General features: G+C 39.7%; 1 protein-coding gene across 5 annotated transcripts in view; it reads right to left on the bottom strand.

Moving 5' to 3' along the window:
- gfra1a (gdnf family receptor alpha 1a) overlaps window positions 1–19,333 on the bottom strand; it is a 134,725-nt gene that overhangs the window by 43,858 nt on the left and 71,534 nt on the right. For all 5 annotated transcript variants that reach the window (XM_042010704.1, XM_042010706.1, XM_042010707.1 and 2 more), the window contains 2 exons: window positions 4,798–4,976; window positions 1,024–1,196 (listed from right to left, as the gene is read on the bottom strand). In XM_042010704.1, the coding sequence (XP_041866638.1) occupies window positions 1,024–1,196; window positions 4,798–4,976 (352 nt within the window). The remainder of the gene's footprint in view (window positions 1–1,023; window positions 1,197–4,797; window positions 4,977–19,333) is intronic.

Below are 19,333 nucleotides of genomic sequence, written 5' to 3'. Positions count from 1 at the left end.
TAGTTTGTTAAATTTAGAAACCCTACTCCAACTGAATATCAGCAAACCCAAAGGACTGGTGGCAAACCAGAGACAGCAGGTCTGATAACCGCCTTTAACATCAGAGAAAGTGAGCAACTTCAACAACTTAACAAGGACTGAACCCATCAGAGCCTGGACCAAAAGGGCAAGGCAGCCCTAACAACCTGAGGCGGCTGAAGATGTTTCGGGTCTCTTCAGCATTTCCAAAGAAAGTTGTCCTGACATCCTGTTTTATTAACAGCTGTGTGCAGGACCGTAAACCCCTGCAGATGCTGTGGATCATCTCTCCCAGCAAGACATCTAAAGCACGAGATGCAGGAGCAGAAGTCTGGATTGTCAGACTTGTCCCAGCAAACGTCTGTTTGTCCTGCTGAAGTCAGGCAGTTTATGAGAATCAGAACAGAGATTTCACATTCATGACGACTCTGAAACAAAGACATACCAATCACCTTTACACCTTTGCCACAAATGTAGTCGCACAGATAAGACGATAGATAACTTTAGAGAAGCTCAGCATGTACAGGTCATACCGACCCGCTGTTTATATTGCAGATGACTGGAAATATTTATGTCTTTTTTAATATATCCCGTACATTTGTTTGTTACTCACCTCACTTTTTTAATTGTAACAGTCTTGGAGATAGATCACATTTTTTGGCACCAATTTAATCAGTTTCTTAGCTTTTATGTCACTTTAGAACCTTATTTAAGTTATTTTTTGTTTCCCAGCTGCCTGTTAGTCTGTTCCTTTATCACACCCTCTGTGAAAATCATACAGAATTTTTACATTGAGTGCTAATATTAGCCTAAAAGCTTGCTTTAGTGTAAAGCAAACCACCCACATCACCCCATCACTGCCCCAGAATGACTGTAAATAACATCTGTAAACAACAAGAACCACTTCTTACACTTAAGTCAAATTGCTGCACTGTAGCAGCCATTTATGCTGTTAGCTTGTCTGAAATATTTCTGTTTTGTTTGCTTTTAAGTTTTGTTTCCAACCTGCATATGTAGTTGGTTTTACAGGAAGCCTGGAGCTCGAGACAGTTGGGTTTCTGCTTTTCCTCGTACGAGCAGACTGGGACGATGGTTTGACGCCGGCGTTCAGAGCATGCGGTTTGGTCGCTGAGGGGGCATGAGCAGAACAGCATGCCATAGCTGTGCTTCGGAGGAACCTGTATAACAGAAGAAACCACAACACATTAGTTTTATTCTTCCAAACCTGCAGTTTTAGTGTTATTTTAGTGATAAATCTTGTCCACATGTTGCACTTTCCATGTTTTCCCCGACATTCATGGAGGCTTATGTTGCTTATGCAAAATACTCTTGTTTCTGTATGACACCTTTAGAAAGAAGTTAAAACCACTGCTCATATTTAATCACATGACTTTGACAAGTTCATGTACTTCCAGTGAATGAAGTGGTGGTCAAACAAACCATAATAGCTAATGATGATGCAAGATGTTGGAGTATTTACAAAGTTTAGATGCAATTTTAAACATTTAAAAAAAAAAGTTTAGCTTTGTGATGCCATAAATCCTCATAAATCTGACAAGAAAATATTTCAAATATTTCAATATATCAAAATGCTGGGATAGGCTCCAGCTCACCCGCGACCCGAAATGGAAAAAGCGGTCAAGATAATGGATGGATGGATGGAATATTTCAGAGGTACTGAACTGGACAAATAATTGTCATATTGCAAGAGACAGCAATGTGCTGCTTCGGATGACCTTCTTTATGGCCAAGCAGGTAAAAAGAAGGAACAGCTTAAAAGCATACAACTTCTTTCATTCTAGATGCAGGAAGCCATTTGGGATAAAGACCATTTATGACAAATCCTGTATTGTTTCTGCCTCTGAAAATATGAATTTTGGTGTTTTTGTAGCATTGTTGCTATGTGTGTTTGGCTGTTTCACTCTCTCTTGGCCCAGATTCTTCAAAAAAACACATTCAGTCATTTCACACCACATTCAGTTTAAAATCCTACTGCTCACTTGCAAGGCCATTTACCCGCCCTTTGATTTAAAGTCTTGGGGTTGTTTTTGATTTTAAGCTCAAATTTGACAGACAGGTCAGTGCAGTAGTCCAGTCTATTTTTCATCATTTGAGGCTTATTAGTAAAGTCAAGCCTTATCTTCTTTGTGATGCCTGCCCTAGAAAATCTTTTCTAGACTGGACAACTGCAACTCCCTTTGTTCTGGGATTTACCAGTCTCTCTTTCACTATCTACAGTTGATCCAAAACTCAGCCGCCCACCTAAGAACGGGGACCAGATGGTGGGAGCACATTATTCCAGTATTGTGTTTCCTTCACTGGCTGCCTGTCTCTGAGAATTTCTTTCAAAAGGTTACTTTTGACTTTTGAAATGTTTAAATGGTCTGGGACCTCCCTATCTTTCTGAGCATCTGCACCATCATCCTTGTAGAGCTCTGAGATCTGAAGAACAAAGGCGGTTAGCAGTGCCCTCGACTCATGACTCGGGGAGACAGAGCTTTTTCCTCAGCAGCCCGGGCAGAATGGTCTCATGAGGTCTCCCAGAACCTTGAATGAATTTAAATCTCTTTAAAAACTCATCTTTGTACACTGGCTTTTAACTCCAGAGAACACGATCATTAGACAGTCTTTTGTCTTTGTTTATTTGATTGTTGTTTGAAGTTTTATTTTGTATTATTATTTTACATGTGCAGCACTTTGGGTACCTCTTGGTATGTGAAAGTGCTACATAAATAAAGACGAATTTGATTTATTTTTTATTTGATTTGATTTGATTTGAAGGCCATCCAAAATCTCACCCCTCCAGACATCTCAGATCCCATCTATATTGCTACAGCTGTTCACACTCTTATATCCTCCATCTCCACCTGTCTCACTGTACCTCATTCACACACCACTTTCATGGGGGGCAGAGAATTCAGTTGCTCTGCTCCCCAATTAAGGAACTCATTTCCACCTCACTTCCGCAATATCGACTCACTTCCACTCTTCAGATCTAAACTCAAGACTCATCTTTTTAACTCTGTGGATTGGAGCTTGATAACGAACTTTGTATAGCGATTCATTTTACCTCTCAGTGATTTGCAAATTTATTTCACCCCCACCCCGAGGCAAGTTTTGAGGCGTGTCATTGGACAATAAGTACAATTACGTCGTGCATGTCGGGCCCCGAACATAGCTGACCGCTCGGTTTGCCGGTACCAGCAACTCTGCTAAAGTTGCCAATAAACAAAAAATGTGCAAGAGGTGAGAGTGCCAACAATTTTGGTTCAACTGATGAAAAATGAAGATGCTGTTAACAAAAAATTAGGTCCTCCCTCGGTGGGGATCGTGTAAATACACAAAATCTTCCCTTCGCCCACTGCCTAGAAAGATCGCTGGGACATCCTGGGGAATGAAGACAAACATTAGGTCATGTTAGAATGAGCTCAACTCACGTGTTTTCGGCTTTTTGCTTAGCAACCGCAATCATAAGTAAAAGAAGAAAGCAGCTACAGTTATCGCCCCACATGAGCTTTCATTTAGCTAACAGAGAAAGACCCTGAAGTAAAATGATTTACAAACCTTTAACTAGTGATCGTAGCTTTGTACCACAGTACATAGCATGTGCATGTACAAAATTCTTCTCCTATGGCCCAGATAGCAGACATGTTTGGGCCCTATCTGGGCTACTTTTAGCTCAGTGGCAAGCTTTATGTAAGCCAAAATATGGGCCAGAAGTCAGCTGCCAACCTGGACGTGGGTTATGGCTGGTGTCTTGGAGGCCACATGTGGTCCCGATGTCAATTGTTGGCTTGGTCGTCAAGTCTGTTGTGGGCCAGAAGAGGTCCAAATATGAAGAGTCAGGCTGGACATACAGTCAATTACAGCAGTTTCTTTGTGAGCCTGATGTGGTGGTCATGTGGCAGAGTTTTGTCACCCTCACATGGAGTCAGTGCTATAAGTCAGGCCAAATATGGGCCAAACAAAACCGAATATGTGGGCCAGGCCATATTTGGACCAAACATTTTTTGCTAGCTGGGCCAAAAATGAGTGTATAAAATGAGCATACCGAAACTGCAGCCTTGTGTACTTAAGAAATCCTCTCCTCCACACGCCCTGGTCTACAGTGAGTTAAGTTGACCACCACTTCATGCTAAACACAACTAAAGAGGCAAATGATTTAGCAACTGATTTAGCTTGGATCAGGTCCAAACAAAATATATGCTGCCTACAGTGAGAATTCAACAGTGTATAATGGTAAAAAAGAAACCAAATGTCTGGTGGCTTTATGTTGCTTAAACACAAAAACAGCGTCAATAAATTCTCACGTTAAAGTTGAACAAACGACTGTCAAGCAACAATACAAGAACGTAATCACAGTTTTATCAGCAACACAAACACATTTCATGCCGTCCATGCAGAGAAAACAGAATCAGACATCACCCTGCATTCTTGCTTTCTATTTATTTGTAGTTGAAGCAGCACCAGTAAAGCTTTTCCAAAGGGACATCACTGAAGCGGGGCTGTAATTACAATGCTCCTCATCTTTTTTTTTCCTTTTTTATTCAAAATGGAGCAGACAGCAAAAATACTTTGTGTTTGATGGTTGAATCAAAGTCCATGTTTGGTGCTACATCATTATTCACTGTGACAGCCTTTCTAACTTTTACTTTTACTTTAACCATTCTTCTTTTTTAAGCATTATTTTCTAATTTTTGTTGCTGGACATTTCAGATTGTGACCATTCCCTTCAGAAAACCTCTGCTTAGCGTGCTTTCTGTGGCAGAAGTGCCTTGCCTTGTCGAAGAACTGCCGCAGGGCCTTGTGGCACTTCCTCTTGTTGCAGACTTCTGCAGTGGAGACTCGGCTGGTGCAGGGGCTGATGTAGGCCGAGCGGTACTTCTTGCACGTATCATTCAGATTGCAGGCTTTGGCAGCGTTGAGGCAGTTATTCTCTCTGGCCACCGCAGGCTCGCCTGCAGACATGAAGAGACCAGAGGGTGAGAACACAGAAAAACAGATGCATGTTAATGCCAATCATGACCTAACCAGTGTGTCATGAATAAGACAAAGAAAGGAAGAAACAGAGCTAATTGAGATTAGATTGGATATCAATCAGTGGACAGGTAAATTCTCTATTGGTTTTACCTGTTTGCACTCATTTAGGTTGCACATAAAAAAACAAGCAGAAAATTACAAAGTTTGTTGTAATTTTAAGTCATAATGTGCCAGCTGTAGTTTCATCAATAAAACTGTCACAGAGGTGGAAATGTAAATATGTATTCTTTTTACTCGATATATAACCATCCACATCATTTACAAATAAAATTCACTTTTATTATTCTCAGTCATTAGGAAAACATACACATTAGCACAAGCTTGTGTCTTTTTTTTAAATTAATGGATCTTTCTGGAGTTTCCATTTTCTCCCTGTGTATGCATGGGTTCTCTCCGGGTACTCCAGCTTCCATGCTGGGTTAAGTGTTGACTCTAAATTCTCTCTAGGACTGAGTGTGAGCATGAATGGCCATTTGTTTCTCTGTGTTGGTCCTGCAGTAGACTGGCAGCCTGTCCAGGGTGTACCCCGCCTCTCGCCTGATAACTGTTATAGGCTCTAGCTTTCCCATGGTTCTGAGTTGGATTAAGTGGTAAAGAAAATGAATGAATGAATGAATGAATGAAATGGATCTCTACATCACTTGCTTTTATAAAAACTCTGTTTGCAAAAATCAATCTGTTCCAGGAATGTGGTTGGTGAATTTTGTGCTGCCTTTCTAAGTGCTCCTTCCCCTGTAGGTGGTGGCCGCCTCCAGCCAATCAATGCCTGGGAGTGGCTTATAAAGAGACTGAGGATCTGCACGACTTGGCCTTTCTGGCCACTTGCCACTGTGTCTGTTGTGTAAGTTTAGGTTTCATTTATTTTGTCTGGTGGTAGGATTTATCTTTAGTTTTCCAGATTGATCTTGTAGGGGAGAACTGCCATTTTGTTTTCCTTGTGGGTAAGTTCTTTTGTTTTGTTTCTTATGTTGGCCTCGGCTCTCCCGGACGCTACTGGCCCTTTCAGCTGTCAAACAATATAATAAAATTAAATGGCTTGTAATCTTAAGACTGTCTCCTCATTGTCATCTTCTGGAGTTGTGTTACTCCCTTCTTCCCCTAGGCCTGCCTTAGGGACATAACAAACAAAGAAACAATTTTATAGAATGAGAAATTGAGACATTCATCAGTGAAGTAAGATTATCTCACTTCTCCAATCTGCATGCAAAAAGAAAAAAAGACTGATTTGAAACAAATTACAGGAACAGCATCAAGGCTACAGCAAGAAGATAGACAAGTCCAGATTTATCAGCACCAGATGAGGTAAAGACAAATCTATCAAATATATGTGTAGAAAAAAGAAATCAGCTAATCTGATGTGTAATTTGCTAACCACTATTTAGCACCGCAGCCTCAAAGCAAGAAGGTCACTGGTTTGAGTCTTGGCTGGAGAAGGGGGGTTTAAACAGGGGTCTTTCTGTGTGGAGTTTGCACGTTTTTCCCTGTGTATCCGTGGACTCTCTCTGGGTACTCTGGCTTCCTCCCACCACCCGAAGAAATGCATGTTAGGTTAACTGATCACTCTAAATTCTCCCTAGGAGCGAGCATGAAGGTTGTTTAGTCTACCTCTGCTTCTCGCTCTCTAGTTTTTGGGACAGACTCCAGCTTCCTGAGTTTTAAATCATTTTATATCTGTTTCATATTTTAAACTTTTTAAATATGAGCTTGGTGTTTGAGGTCAAAGTTTTCTGAGGTAGTGAGGAACTACGTGTGAGGAAAATTAATTTCAGACTTAATATTATGGCTTTATACTATAGCTTTTTTCACCCTGGCCAAAAGTCCAACAGCATCTGACTTTAAAGTGTAAGAGAAAAGTTTTTAATCAGCAATCAGTCCTTAATATTCACTGAGGGTGCTGCACACAGGGCTGCAAGAGTGGGAACATGTCACTATGTATGTAGGAAAAAAGAGAAGCTATTACAGAAGCAGAGAGTGGCAGGGCTTGCATGTTTAGAGACTCAAATCCACCCAACATGCAAGTTTTTGGACTGAGGAAGCCGGGAGAGAACCCATGCATACACGGGGAGGACATGCAAACTCCACACAGGTTCCCCCCAGAAACCTACTTGTTAATATTTAAGAATTATAAAAATAAAAAATACTAAATATGTACATTAATAAATGTACATATGTTGGTGTTCACACAGGGAATAGAGCTGTTCTTTACTGGGATGCCTCAGTACAGCAACGTAAACAAGCTGACGTCAGATCGAGCAACATCCATCACTAATCAATACGTCTGATTTTTCTTCTGTCAAGACTAACAAAGGCTGAAATTGTAACGTGTCTGACTGTTAAATTTTACCAATCACTCATTCACATAATTACACATATACATCATGACTGTAACGCCTCCCATCAGCTGTCATGGGGTCTGTTTTGATCATTGAAATCCAGTGTCACACACTTACTTTTGAGCCTGCCTTAATCATCTCGTTACCAGTAGGGATAACAAACTTTGTTTTCTTGCGATATAACAAGAAAACAGTTCTTTAAAACAAGAATAATAGCCAATAATGGCCGCTCTCGGCTTCCGTAATATACACATATATATATATATATATATTTCTTTGTCACTTTGTCCTGCCAGGTGATGCCCAGGATGTGTCGGAGGCAGCGCATGTGGAAGGCATTGAGTTTCTGCTCCTATGTGTATATATATATATATATATATATATATACACAAACAAATAAAAGATGTAAAAAAATCATATCTTTACTTTTTGATTTGAGTTTCTTTATCAGCCTCTGAATAAAACAGCGGACTGCACAGAGCACACAAAGAAAACACCAGGCACTGATCAAATCTTTACAAGACAAAGCCGAGAAACTCCCAAGGCTGCAGCGTTTCCACAACACTGTGCAGAGATAAAGAGAGAGACAGACCCAAACCAGACAGACAGCAGCGTAATGATGTTCTCTGAAACTGGAATATTACCAACATGCTCTTCTGTATGCATCTGTGTGTCAACTGGTATGAATATTTGTTTATTCCAAATCTGCGTAGGAATAGATGATGTCTGAGCCCCTGCTCAGTCTGTACCCTCAGAGGCTCTCGTCTTCACGGCCTTACTGGCAAACCATGCAGTGTAGAGCCCTGCAGTCATCAAGTCTCCACAACTGTCTTGCTCATCTGTCAGCCTGCGCTAATTGCCAGTGTTCTCCTCAGTCTACCATTAATTAACTTTTTCACAGATATCGCCCCCCTCCTGATTTTGTTTTTACAGTGTAAGTGGACCAAAACCAGCTTTTTGTCTCTCTAATGAATATCAATTAAAATGAGTGAAGCCCCGTGTGACAAACAGACAGCAGAGACGTAAATGGGGGATGTTTTAGACGAGAAGCTGACGGAGTGATGGGTTATAACAAAAGACTGTTAATAAGAGTCCATACATCAAGGAAGGGAAGGAACAAGTAACAAGGGAGGATTAAAAAAGAGACAAGTTTGAATTAATGCAATTTTGTATTAATTGGCAACATGATGGATGCTGTTTGCTTTACCAGAGAGACGAAGATGCTAAAGACAGTCTTTAAAATTTTTCATAGTAGCGGAAGAAAGCGCGTCCTGATTCATTGCCTGTTGATCTTACTGTTTTATTGTTTATGGATTACTAACCACACAATGCTTTGGTTGTGTTTATGTAAGGAGTAACTTTCCTTTGCTTTTGCCCTCAAACCTCCATCTGGGAGTCTGCATTTACATTTATAACCAAATCCACCAAAGCGACAGCTCCCATATTCTAAACTTTTCAAATCTCAATCAGAAACCTTGATTCCTGCTGCGTGTCTAGCTTTACATTGTGTCCCTCAGTTTTCTCATCTTGAAAAAGCTGAGCGGACACACATGAACTTAATATGTTGCCTGGATCAGCTGAATGACACTCTTTAGCTGACGCATCAGTATTCTGGTAAAAATGGTTGAAGGACTATGTTAAGAAGCTGACATTTCACTGCAAAAAAAAGTGCCAAAAAATAGAAAATAAGCAAAGAAAACATAAAAGTCATCACAACTTCAAAAGCTTATCTGAAAGTTTTCTGGGTTCATAGATGTGCAGCTGACCGAACACTTTGCATCTGCCTTCGCAGTATATCAGTTATCAGTTTTGGTCAGATAACACACTCTCTCATGCAAACCAACATCTGTTCAAGCATCAATCTGCTGATATTCAAACAGTAAAATGCAGCATCTGCTCTACCAGCATAAAATTTCTCTTGGATGATCCCCTACATCAGCTTTAAAGTAGGTTGTGTTATTTCACAAGCAGTCATTCTTTGTAAAATGTAAAAGTATTTTTAATTGTTCGATGACAGGGTTTAGTAGTTTCAAGTTGCAGCAATCTGGGATTCACAACAATCCCAGCGATACAGAGCAAGACAAAATCAAAGAGCAACAGTCATCACAGAAATCTAAGATTTAATTTTTCCTTAACAAGCTTTAAAAATAGATAAATACAGCCATACATGAACAAAAATACATATGTGTTTACTGTCACTGTTTCAGTGAAAAAGTTTGACTTGTTTGGAGGCAAAGCTGAAAGAAATGATTTCCTCTCTATGAAGGACATGAAATAAACCACAAGACTTCTGGAACACTGTCCTTTGGACTGATGAGACCAAAAGTGGAGATGTTTCGTCAGAATGCATAAATAGAAACAAAACAAAACAAAACAAAAAAAACAAATAAACAAACTAACAAACACAGCATATCAGCACAAACACTTCAGACTGACTACGGTGGTGGAGGGATGATGATCTGGGCTTTATTTGCAGCCACAGGGCACCTTGTAGTCATTGAGGGGACCATGAACTCCTCTCTCCTAAATGTTGACTGTGATGTTAATGATGGTACAGTTTGACATGAACAAGCTTTTGACGTCACCAGAGGAACCATCACAAAGAAGGAAGTAGGTGCAGATGGGTCCTTCTATGAAATGGGTGCCATTTGAGTCCATAACATTTGATGAGATTAAAAATCCAATCAAAGTTTCAAGCAGTTAAGATATGTGTTCTTGATCACATAATAAGAGATAATGCTATTTTAAAAGAAAAAAATACAATTTTTCATCATTTTTAATGATCAACAAGGAATTTGCATGCAACATATCAACAAATATATCAAATTTTTATTGTTTTCGGGATGAAATGGATATCCTTAATACTATGAACTATATTATTTTTATAAAGAAAAAAAAAACAATTTGAGTGTGTACCTTAGTTGACTTACCACCCTGTAACACTTACTTTTTTTGTCTATAACATATACTCTTATTTTAGCATCACAAACAGGAAATGACACCGTGTGAGCCTCTGCAGAAGCCAAGTTCAAAAGCAGACAAGTTCCCAGACTATTTTATATTTTTTATTTGATGGTTTTATAGGTTGGAAGCTTAATGTAACCACCCCGTCATGCAAAATAGACAAGGAAAACTTTTTTTTTTTAAAGAAAAAACAATATTAATGGAAATAAAATTATATTTCAGATTGAAATCAGATATGCTGAGTCATATACCACCCTGTCACATTTTTCATTGTGAAGGGGTGGTATGTATGAAGCATATACATCTGTGAAGTTGTATAAACTTGAATTTTGTTTTAAATTATTAATATCTAATAAAGGACACTTTTCTACTAGGAAAACACACGATTTTTAGAACTTTATTAATGTATATTCGGTCATTTTGTGCATTTTGTCTGTGACGGGGTGGTACAAGAATGACCTGGGTCTGAATAAATACAGGTAATATTAAAATATTTTATACCTGAGGTGGGAAAATAAGTCAATCCCTTCCAAACTTCTTCATGCATCTCCTCTGATAAACTTTTTTTAACCCATGCTAACTCATGCTCTAACTCTTCACCAGGTTTCAGGACACTGAAGGATTGCAGGATTGGAGGTTTCTCCCCAGTCTTGCTAATAAACTGACTAACAAACAGGCAAGTCAGCGATCACATACCGAATAAACCAAACCAGACACATAACCTTGGTGGAGGTAATGAATGTCTTTCCTGCATAAAACTGCAGGAAATTCTTCAATGTGTGTGTTGTTGGCCTCTGACTTCAACACACACACATACATCCAGTATTCTGCCTTTACGCCACTGTGCTCCCAGTGTCAGCAATACATCTGCTGAACTCCCTCTGCACTCCTGGCAGATGGCATTGTCTCTCCAAAACACACACACACACACACATTAACTCTCACACACACAGTGTGTTCAGACAGGGCCCACACAGGGTTGGGGCTGGGGCCATCTGGAGGCCTGGTAGGGGGAACGAGGCTCCCCCTTCAACATGGCTCATGTTTCCGATTCAGCCTCAAATTGATTATCATGTTGCCTGTTTCCTCCAGTCCCCCGCCTAATTTCAATTGCCATGGGATCCCACAGGGTCGGATGCTGACCTCGCCCACTTCTGTACCCCCCCACTACAGCACCCCCTCAAGTTTTAATCTTCTCCTTCTCATTCCATGGTCTATTCCTCCTGACGAGATTTCCCTTTTCTGTTTTGGTTGATGTGACTGGATGTATTCCAACCATTACCTCCCGTCCTCTTGGTCCACTAGCGTCATCATCATCATTATCCATCTCTAAACTTTGTTCTTATGATTCCTGCTCCTAGTGTCTCCACCATCTGTCCTTTGTTTTCTCTTTGGAGAAAACTGCTCTCATAAAAGCCCTCAGTCTGGTTAAAATCCTCCTCATCATCATTTGTTGAATAAACAATCAAATCTCAACAAGTTGTTGTAGATCATACAGGCTGATATAAAGATCTTCTTCTCTTAATTTTATTTTAGAAGACGTGCATGTTTTCCCCTTTCACTGTCTTAATTTGACCTATTTTTTCAGCCTTCTGTCTGAATTGACACATCCAAAATAAATGAAGTATATCTTTACAACTACAAGGCCTCTATGTAAAATCCTGTTCTTAAAATAAAGTTAAAATTTGTAAAATTACCACAGAAGTGTCAGAATCAAGATATGCGCTACTGTGTTAGAGTAAATTCACTGGGAACACAGTAGAAAATCTAAATGCTTATCTCCTCCGAAATTTAGCAATTTCCCTCTGGGATTAATTTTCATTTAATTTCATTAAAGGAAAACTACATTACTTTGAGTAAAAAAAGAGGATAGCAGCCCAAGTCATGTGGAACTTTACTGAACCTTAGTAGTTTTACAGATGTTTAAAGAGAGGTGTTGCGCAGGTAAATATCTCAGAAACGCATCAGCTGAAGTTGATCAACACCATAAATTTCCAGTCAATTCAATTCAACAGGCTTTATTGTAATGGAAGACATATTTACACAGCTAAAGCAAGCGTTACAAAGAAATAGAAATCAATGATCTGTGTCGAGAAAATCGTGGACAACCACAAAATTAACCTTAGAAACACCATGAGGGTTCCAGACAGAAGTGAAGCCCAAGATAGTCTATGATAGAAAGAGTGAACACTTCACTGTAAAACCTTCTTCATCTCCATGGAAACCAGCAGGAGCTTCATAATTCACTTCAAACAAAGTCAGAGTAATAGGAGAACACATTAGCAGAGTTTTTAGAGTTTGAATTAAACTTTTCACCACAAAACAGTAAAAGTAGCTCCAGAGTTTCTGTCCCACAGCGATGAGACAGACGTCTCTGTAAACAGCAGAGGCTCTGCTTTCATACGGCACCTTGTTTGTGTGGTTTGCTTGAAGTGGAGAAAGTAGTAGAAGCTCTAAAGTGGACAGAGCTGTTCTCATCTTTTATTACATTCCCATATAACTGCTTGGGGTTTGAACCCTGATTCATAGTGGAGGCAATGCTTGGTAGAATCTTTTAGCTGAGGCTCTCCATGTCATTTTGGTATGCTACATGTTAGAATTGCTGCTTCCTTATGTGTGCATAGATCCCAGGCTGCCACCTATACAAGGGACTGTCATCAAGAAGGTTTATTGATGTAGTGTTTGGCATTGTTAATGTTACACCAGTCTGACTGAAAATATGACTGCACTTGATCCAGCCATGGGGGGGTCAGCTAGTGGAAACTAGGAGCCCTTGACAGGTGTTTGTTTCCACTACTCGAGCTCTGCAGCAGTGGGAACATCATTAGCCTGCATGCTGTGCCACTGGCCGACTGATGATAATTCACAAGCTCTTTGTTTGCTTAGTACAATAAATGCAAGTATTTGTCCTGGTGGCGTGTCTGCAGGGGATTACAGAACAAACATGTTGTCAGCTGAGTGCAACCAGATTTCATATGCACAACAATGAAAGGCAACAGTTTAAGACATGCTCAGGTCTAAAACTGCCCCTACATGGAGGGTAAACTATCTGCTAGTGATGCAATTCCTTACTTAGTGTTAGCATTTGAACCATACACAGTTTAATTAAAAAAATGTATGTTTCCATTGTGATCCAACCCTTTTTTGTGTCCTTGGAAATGTTAAACATTCGTATTTGTTGTATTTCCACCTGTTGTCTAGCTGAAGTTTCTCAATTTAAACTGTTTTGCATGCTTTGAATGATTACTACTAAACACCTAAACTATCTATGAAACAGTATGTGTATATGTATGTATGTATGAAAAATTTATTTAATTAAAAATTAAAATTTAATACAGACTGATTAGCAAACAAAATAGTCATAAAGTAAGGCCATTAACGCTTCAGGTTGCCTGTTTGTCGTACAAAGAAAGTGTCTCTTTATTCTCTAATAATATTTCTTTTTATTTAGATATCAGAAACTAAACATTCATTTTCTTTCTATGAAATCCAAAGCTTTAATAAACTGGAGTAGGAACAACACTACATATTTAAAAAGCAATGTTTTGGTCCTGTTTCTTTGTCTAGATACGTCTTGATTATTCACTGTCTAAATTATTTTTCTTGTACCTCATTCCCACTTTGAGAAATTACAGCACAGTCAGATTCAATCGGAAAATCTAACATAATAAACATGACCTAAGGTCTTTTCTCTGCAAATCTTCTCTTTCCGTCTCTCTGTTGATTATCAGTGGTGAGTTACACCATCTGCTTTAATAGGCTCCACGCTTGAAAGTGCAAGATGAGCAGAAATGGAGGGAGTAGTGGTGAGGAAAGAGCCTCAAGGTTTGCTCATCTTTCTTTGCCTCTGCCCATTTCGTTTCTAAACAATGTACCACATACTTTTCTTTCTTTCCACCTTTCTTTCTGTTTCCTTCTTTGTCGTTAATAATCTGCCTTTTCCTCCAAATGCTGTCCCACTGCAATAAAGCCACATGGCACTTGGTGCAGCAAATATAATAACTCACAGTTCCTAGTAATTGATCCCTGTAGTTCTAAAGTCTCTTTTTCTTTTCCCCTTTCCTTCCTAACCTTCCATCTATAGCTTCTCCGTGACCTTTCTTCACCTCTAACAACTTTCCCTTCCAGTTCCATCAGATTTATTGAGCTTTATTGGCACACAGTCCAATAAAAAATCTGCCAAAGACAATTATTCCTGTTTCTCATTGCTGCTTTCAGCTTCCTGACATCACATCCCATTGCAGCTCTTGCTTCACCAACAAATCCCTGCACCTTATTTCATCCATCCTGCTCCACTAACATTACAAACCAGGCCTGAACCAGAGGTGCATAACTGAATAAATAAAAAGCTTTCTGCTTCTCATAAGCTCCTCCAGTTTCATATGTAAAACTTTTTTTCTTTTGGACTGAAACACCACTATTGCTATAAATTGCTCATCCTTATACCCGGGATTAGAAGTTCTGGAATTATTAGGGGGAGTAGACATATCACCCTGAGCAAATGCTGTGTGCTGGCTAAAAATTTCTCTTCCTCTCAGCTTTATGTCCCAAACTTCTTCCTCCTTTGAACCCCTCCAGTCCTCTTTGTAATATCAACAAGCTATTAGAGGTATACCAGCCAACATCGAGTGGTTTCCTTCAGTACCTCTTGAACCAAATGTACCTCTGCACAACCTAAATATCCGCTGGCTTTCTCTCCTTCAATTTCCCTAATCTGTTCTGTTTTTCCCAGGTTTGTGGTTTGTTCGGGTACTGTTTGGCAAAGTTCATCTGTCCCTTTTTGTCTTCCTTGGCCATTAAGCCCTACTTGGTTCAGTGTGCGACATATCATACATGTTGAAACCATTACCCCAGACCTTCAGCTTGACGGTCTTTGGATGTTTTACATGCTGTTTTTTCAGTCTGCATCAACTTCTAAAGACTTCTCTCATTGATTTTCTTCCTTCCACCACTTCCAGGGAGGTTAACAGTTCCAGGATTTGCAAACTTTGCATACAGGTAACATAGGGACACCAAGGTCTCTAGATATGTCTTTCCACCCTTTAGAAATCATGTGTTTACTAACAACAACAAAAATGCTGTTTTTTTCTCCACAAGGATTTAAAAAGTGCAAATACCAGTGCTGCAGCATTCTTTCAGTTTTTCTCTTTTTCCTGTTGTTTTTATTGTTATTTTATCATTTGCTGTTGTGTATCAAACATGAGTTTTATAATGGAAATAAACAGCCAGCTTACCGGACAATATACTGCTGCCATGCATCACTGTCTTAAAGGCCATGCTCTGCGTTTAGAAAAGATGTAGCATACACTAGTGGAGTAGTATTTGACCTTAATGATGCTAATTAAAAAGCAGTTTCTTATCTTACATAAAACCAATATCTGCTTCCATTTTAATGTCTCTTAGCCAAACCTTAAATATGCTGAAATTACGTCTGTGTGCAAGCCACATTTTGCCCATCATTGCTGTGTAATACTTTGAAAAATTAGCTTTCAACCTTGCTTACTTTTTCTTGGGGCTTTCAGAGGAAACATTGTGATGTCAAAGTCCTACTTTGAAGGGAGAGCAGAAGCTGACAGCACAGAACCAATAAGACAGACGTGTTGTTAAGACAGAAGCATGACAAGTGCTGAAATCACGTATGCTGTGTTTGCGCCAGACGTACTTCAGCACATTCAACAGACCAAAGAGAAAGAACAAAACTTAAGGAGAAAAGGAAATGAGAGTGGGAGTATGAGAAGGAGAGAATCGCCTTGGCCCCTCACAGTGATGAATCTCCAGTGAGGTCCATTTCATAACCCGTCTGCCAGCGTGGAGATCAGCCGGTAAGAGCAGGCCCTGTGGGGCTGCAGCAGAAATATATGGCTCTTTAATAATCTCCACAAACACATTTACTACAGCATTGCACCGCACACCACCCCCACACAGCTCCCATGCTGACCAGGGTCTGGACCCTGCACACTAGCTACACTCCTACATCCTCTACCGCAAAGACTGTGACCCTGAGTCAGCTGGAGAAAACACAAGAGTAGAAAAAGTAAGCCAAAATTAATTTGTTTTCAGAGTTAAAACTTTATATGTGACACTTTTTAAATGGCAACAATCAACGTAGACATATAAGCTTGCCGGTTATGATCTATATTCTGCAGGAAGTGGATGGCAGTGCTAAGAAGAGCAAGGCTAAAGAAGCATCTTATGTTGAGCGTGCTCAAGGACGCGAATGAAGGTAAATCTCTCTTAACACTTATTGATTGTGAGAACAACCTGCTTCCAGTGAGCATTAAAATGTTGCTGAAAAGAAAATGTTTTTATTGTGTGGTCTGGTGAGAAAAAAACTACACTGGCTACCATTTATTTAAAAACAGCACATTTTGTGTTGGTGAGTAAATATCTTGGTTAAGAAATAGCATTGAAAACATGCTGTGCAGGATATTTATACCAGGTCTTAAAGCACTCTGGTGATAGTTGTAAATCTTAAAGACTGTAATGAAAATATTTATCACTTAACCTTGACTTCACATGTGAAGCCTTCACATCTAACTGGATAATTATGTGCCACCAATGGTACCAACTTCCCTCTAAACGTTTTCATGCTCTGTGCACTCAGTTTCCAACCTTTCTAAATGTGTTAAGCTTGTTACATACGCTGCAAGAACAAGAACAAGAGCTAAGTTTGTTTACACCCAGTTATGTGTAGATTTTTTGTAATTTCTCACCATCTCGGCCAGCTGTTCCCTAACACCGTCTGTTGAATCATTCTCATCAACATGGAAGTGGAAATGTCAACTTTTTACTTCACACTAACCACTTCGCATTAACCACGCCCACTTCAAATTTCCCCTTAATTACTCAATAGTTCTACGTTGCCCCACTAGAAAAAAGTTTTTCCTTTGTTAATAGGTTGGGAATAAACTGCAACAACTCAGAAACCAGGGCCACGAGAGACCACTTGTTCCTCCTCAAAAACAAGAACAAAGTTCTCTGTTCTCATAGATCATTTAACGGACTTTATAGAAGTCGTCAAAAGAGGCAAAAGAAGTTTGAACTTTCAGACATTTTAGACTGACCTTTTTTCTTCTTTTTGAGTGGCTGTTGTTTCTTATATTTAATGCTGTAAACAAGATAATATGCACAACAGCAACACTTGATGCCTTTTTTAATTCCTAAGCATAACTTCTTACTAAATAATGACCTGTACTGCTGCAACAATGCAGTTTCCCCACTTAGGAACTAATAAAACCTTACATCTGCAAGAAAAAGTCAATTATAAACACTTTTTTTTCTCTTAATACTGCACTTTTAAACCACAAAATGCTCAAGCTCTAAGTACATTGAAGCAAATGCATCATCAGAACACTTTTCTACAGCCTCCCTCTTCATATCTGGACCTTTAGGACTTACTTCTTTCTGTTTAAGATATCTAGCTGTTCTGTCTTCAGCATCTCTTTTCTCTGGTCTACAACTGAAATCACCTGCTTCATTTCCCCAGCCTCCAATAACTGGCAACCCCTCTGCTGTTGCCTTCCTCAACATGTGGTCCCTCTCTGAACATCAAGCAGTCCGCTGTGGAGATGGATGTGGACATCTAACAACTGGAGAGCCTGTTTACTCCAGTATGAGTACAAGTTACGGCAGAACCACATGGCGCATGAATATATTCAGTTCCTCACCTCTGGCTCTGTCAGACTGATTTACAATAGTGGCAAGTCTGCCACTGAATTTGTTATGCAGCTGGGAGTGGAGTGGAGCTTTGGGGGTAGCGACTGTTGTCCATAATTAGTCCTGTTGGTACCCTCCCAGGTGTGTATACATGTGGGAAGTGTAAAGAAACGATGGAAGAGAAAGGAGGACGATGCAAGAAATAGTTAACTGCAGACGATGATTTCTCTTTCATTCTGTCCCAAAAAGTCATTAATAAAAAAGCATCACCTCACTCCAGATCAGACACACTCAGCTTGAAATTAACAGCATTACTTCCATCGGCCATGTTTTTTTTTTTTTTTCTGACCACTGAGACAGAATGAAGTCTGTGCCACTTTTCCTTTATGACAGGAGAAGGTGATGGCTGCTGAAAGCAATCAGACGGTCCAGGACTTTCAGATCGATACTGAGGGACGGAGTCGGCTGTAGCAGCACTCAGCCAGCGGACAGAGAAAGAGAGACTGTCACCAGCAAGACTGGTGAATACATCACTGGGATTACCAGCAGTCATAACATATTACTAACCACCCACACTTTAAATCTTCCAGCCTGACAGAACAATCATAGCCTGAATAAGAAGTAAGGAATAATGTATGTTTGGATCTTTGAATCAAGGGAGATGTTTTACACAGAAACAGATGACACACCGTAAGTCAAAAGTACTTAAAAAGTTCAGCGCTTACGGTGACAAAAACAGAACTATTCCTTTAAATATTAATCTTGCATATGTGTCCTGGAGGAAGACTTGCGCTCTAATATGTAATTAATCATGAATCGCAGATGTATCAAGGGTTTTGTTTGACAAAGCAGAACCCAGGAAGCTGATGCTTCTTGAATAAACCACTGAATTATGCCTGAACATAAGCACATTTCCCCACAGGAGACTTAACTGTTGACAAGATTACTTTGACAAGCTGCATGTTCAGTCTGCCAGCTGTCAATCGCCTCGCGCAGCTTCTGTCGCTCGTCATATGCAGACACAACCTGATTATGACTGGGGGTGTTTTAAAGTTATATCAAAAAGAAGATATCACAACTGTGATCATCTGGTTTTATGCTAACTTGAACAGCTCCTGTCATCTCAGCATTAAGGATGTATTGATCTAACATTTAGTAAATTAGAGCAATAATTCTGTGGTTTAACAGGCTAATTAAGGTCAACTCCTCAACAACTGAGAATACACAGGAGAGGAAATTGGTGGACATGAGGATAAAAGCCATAAACTGAAGAAAAACAAATCTACCTCAAAGTATATGGGGGAACTACAATAAAAAGATGT

This window comes from Melanotaenia boesemani, chromosome 16, assembly GCF_017639745.1.
Source record: "Melanotaenia boesemani isolate fMelBoe1 chromosome 16, fMelBoe1.pri, whole genome shotgun sequence".
NCBI lineage: Eukaryota > Metazoa > Chordata > Actinopteri > Atheriniformes > Melanotaeniidae > Melanotaenia > Melanotaenia boesemani.
This window is presented reverse-complemented; position numbering and strand designations above follow the sequence as displayed.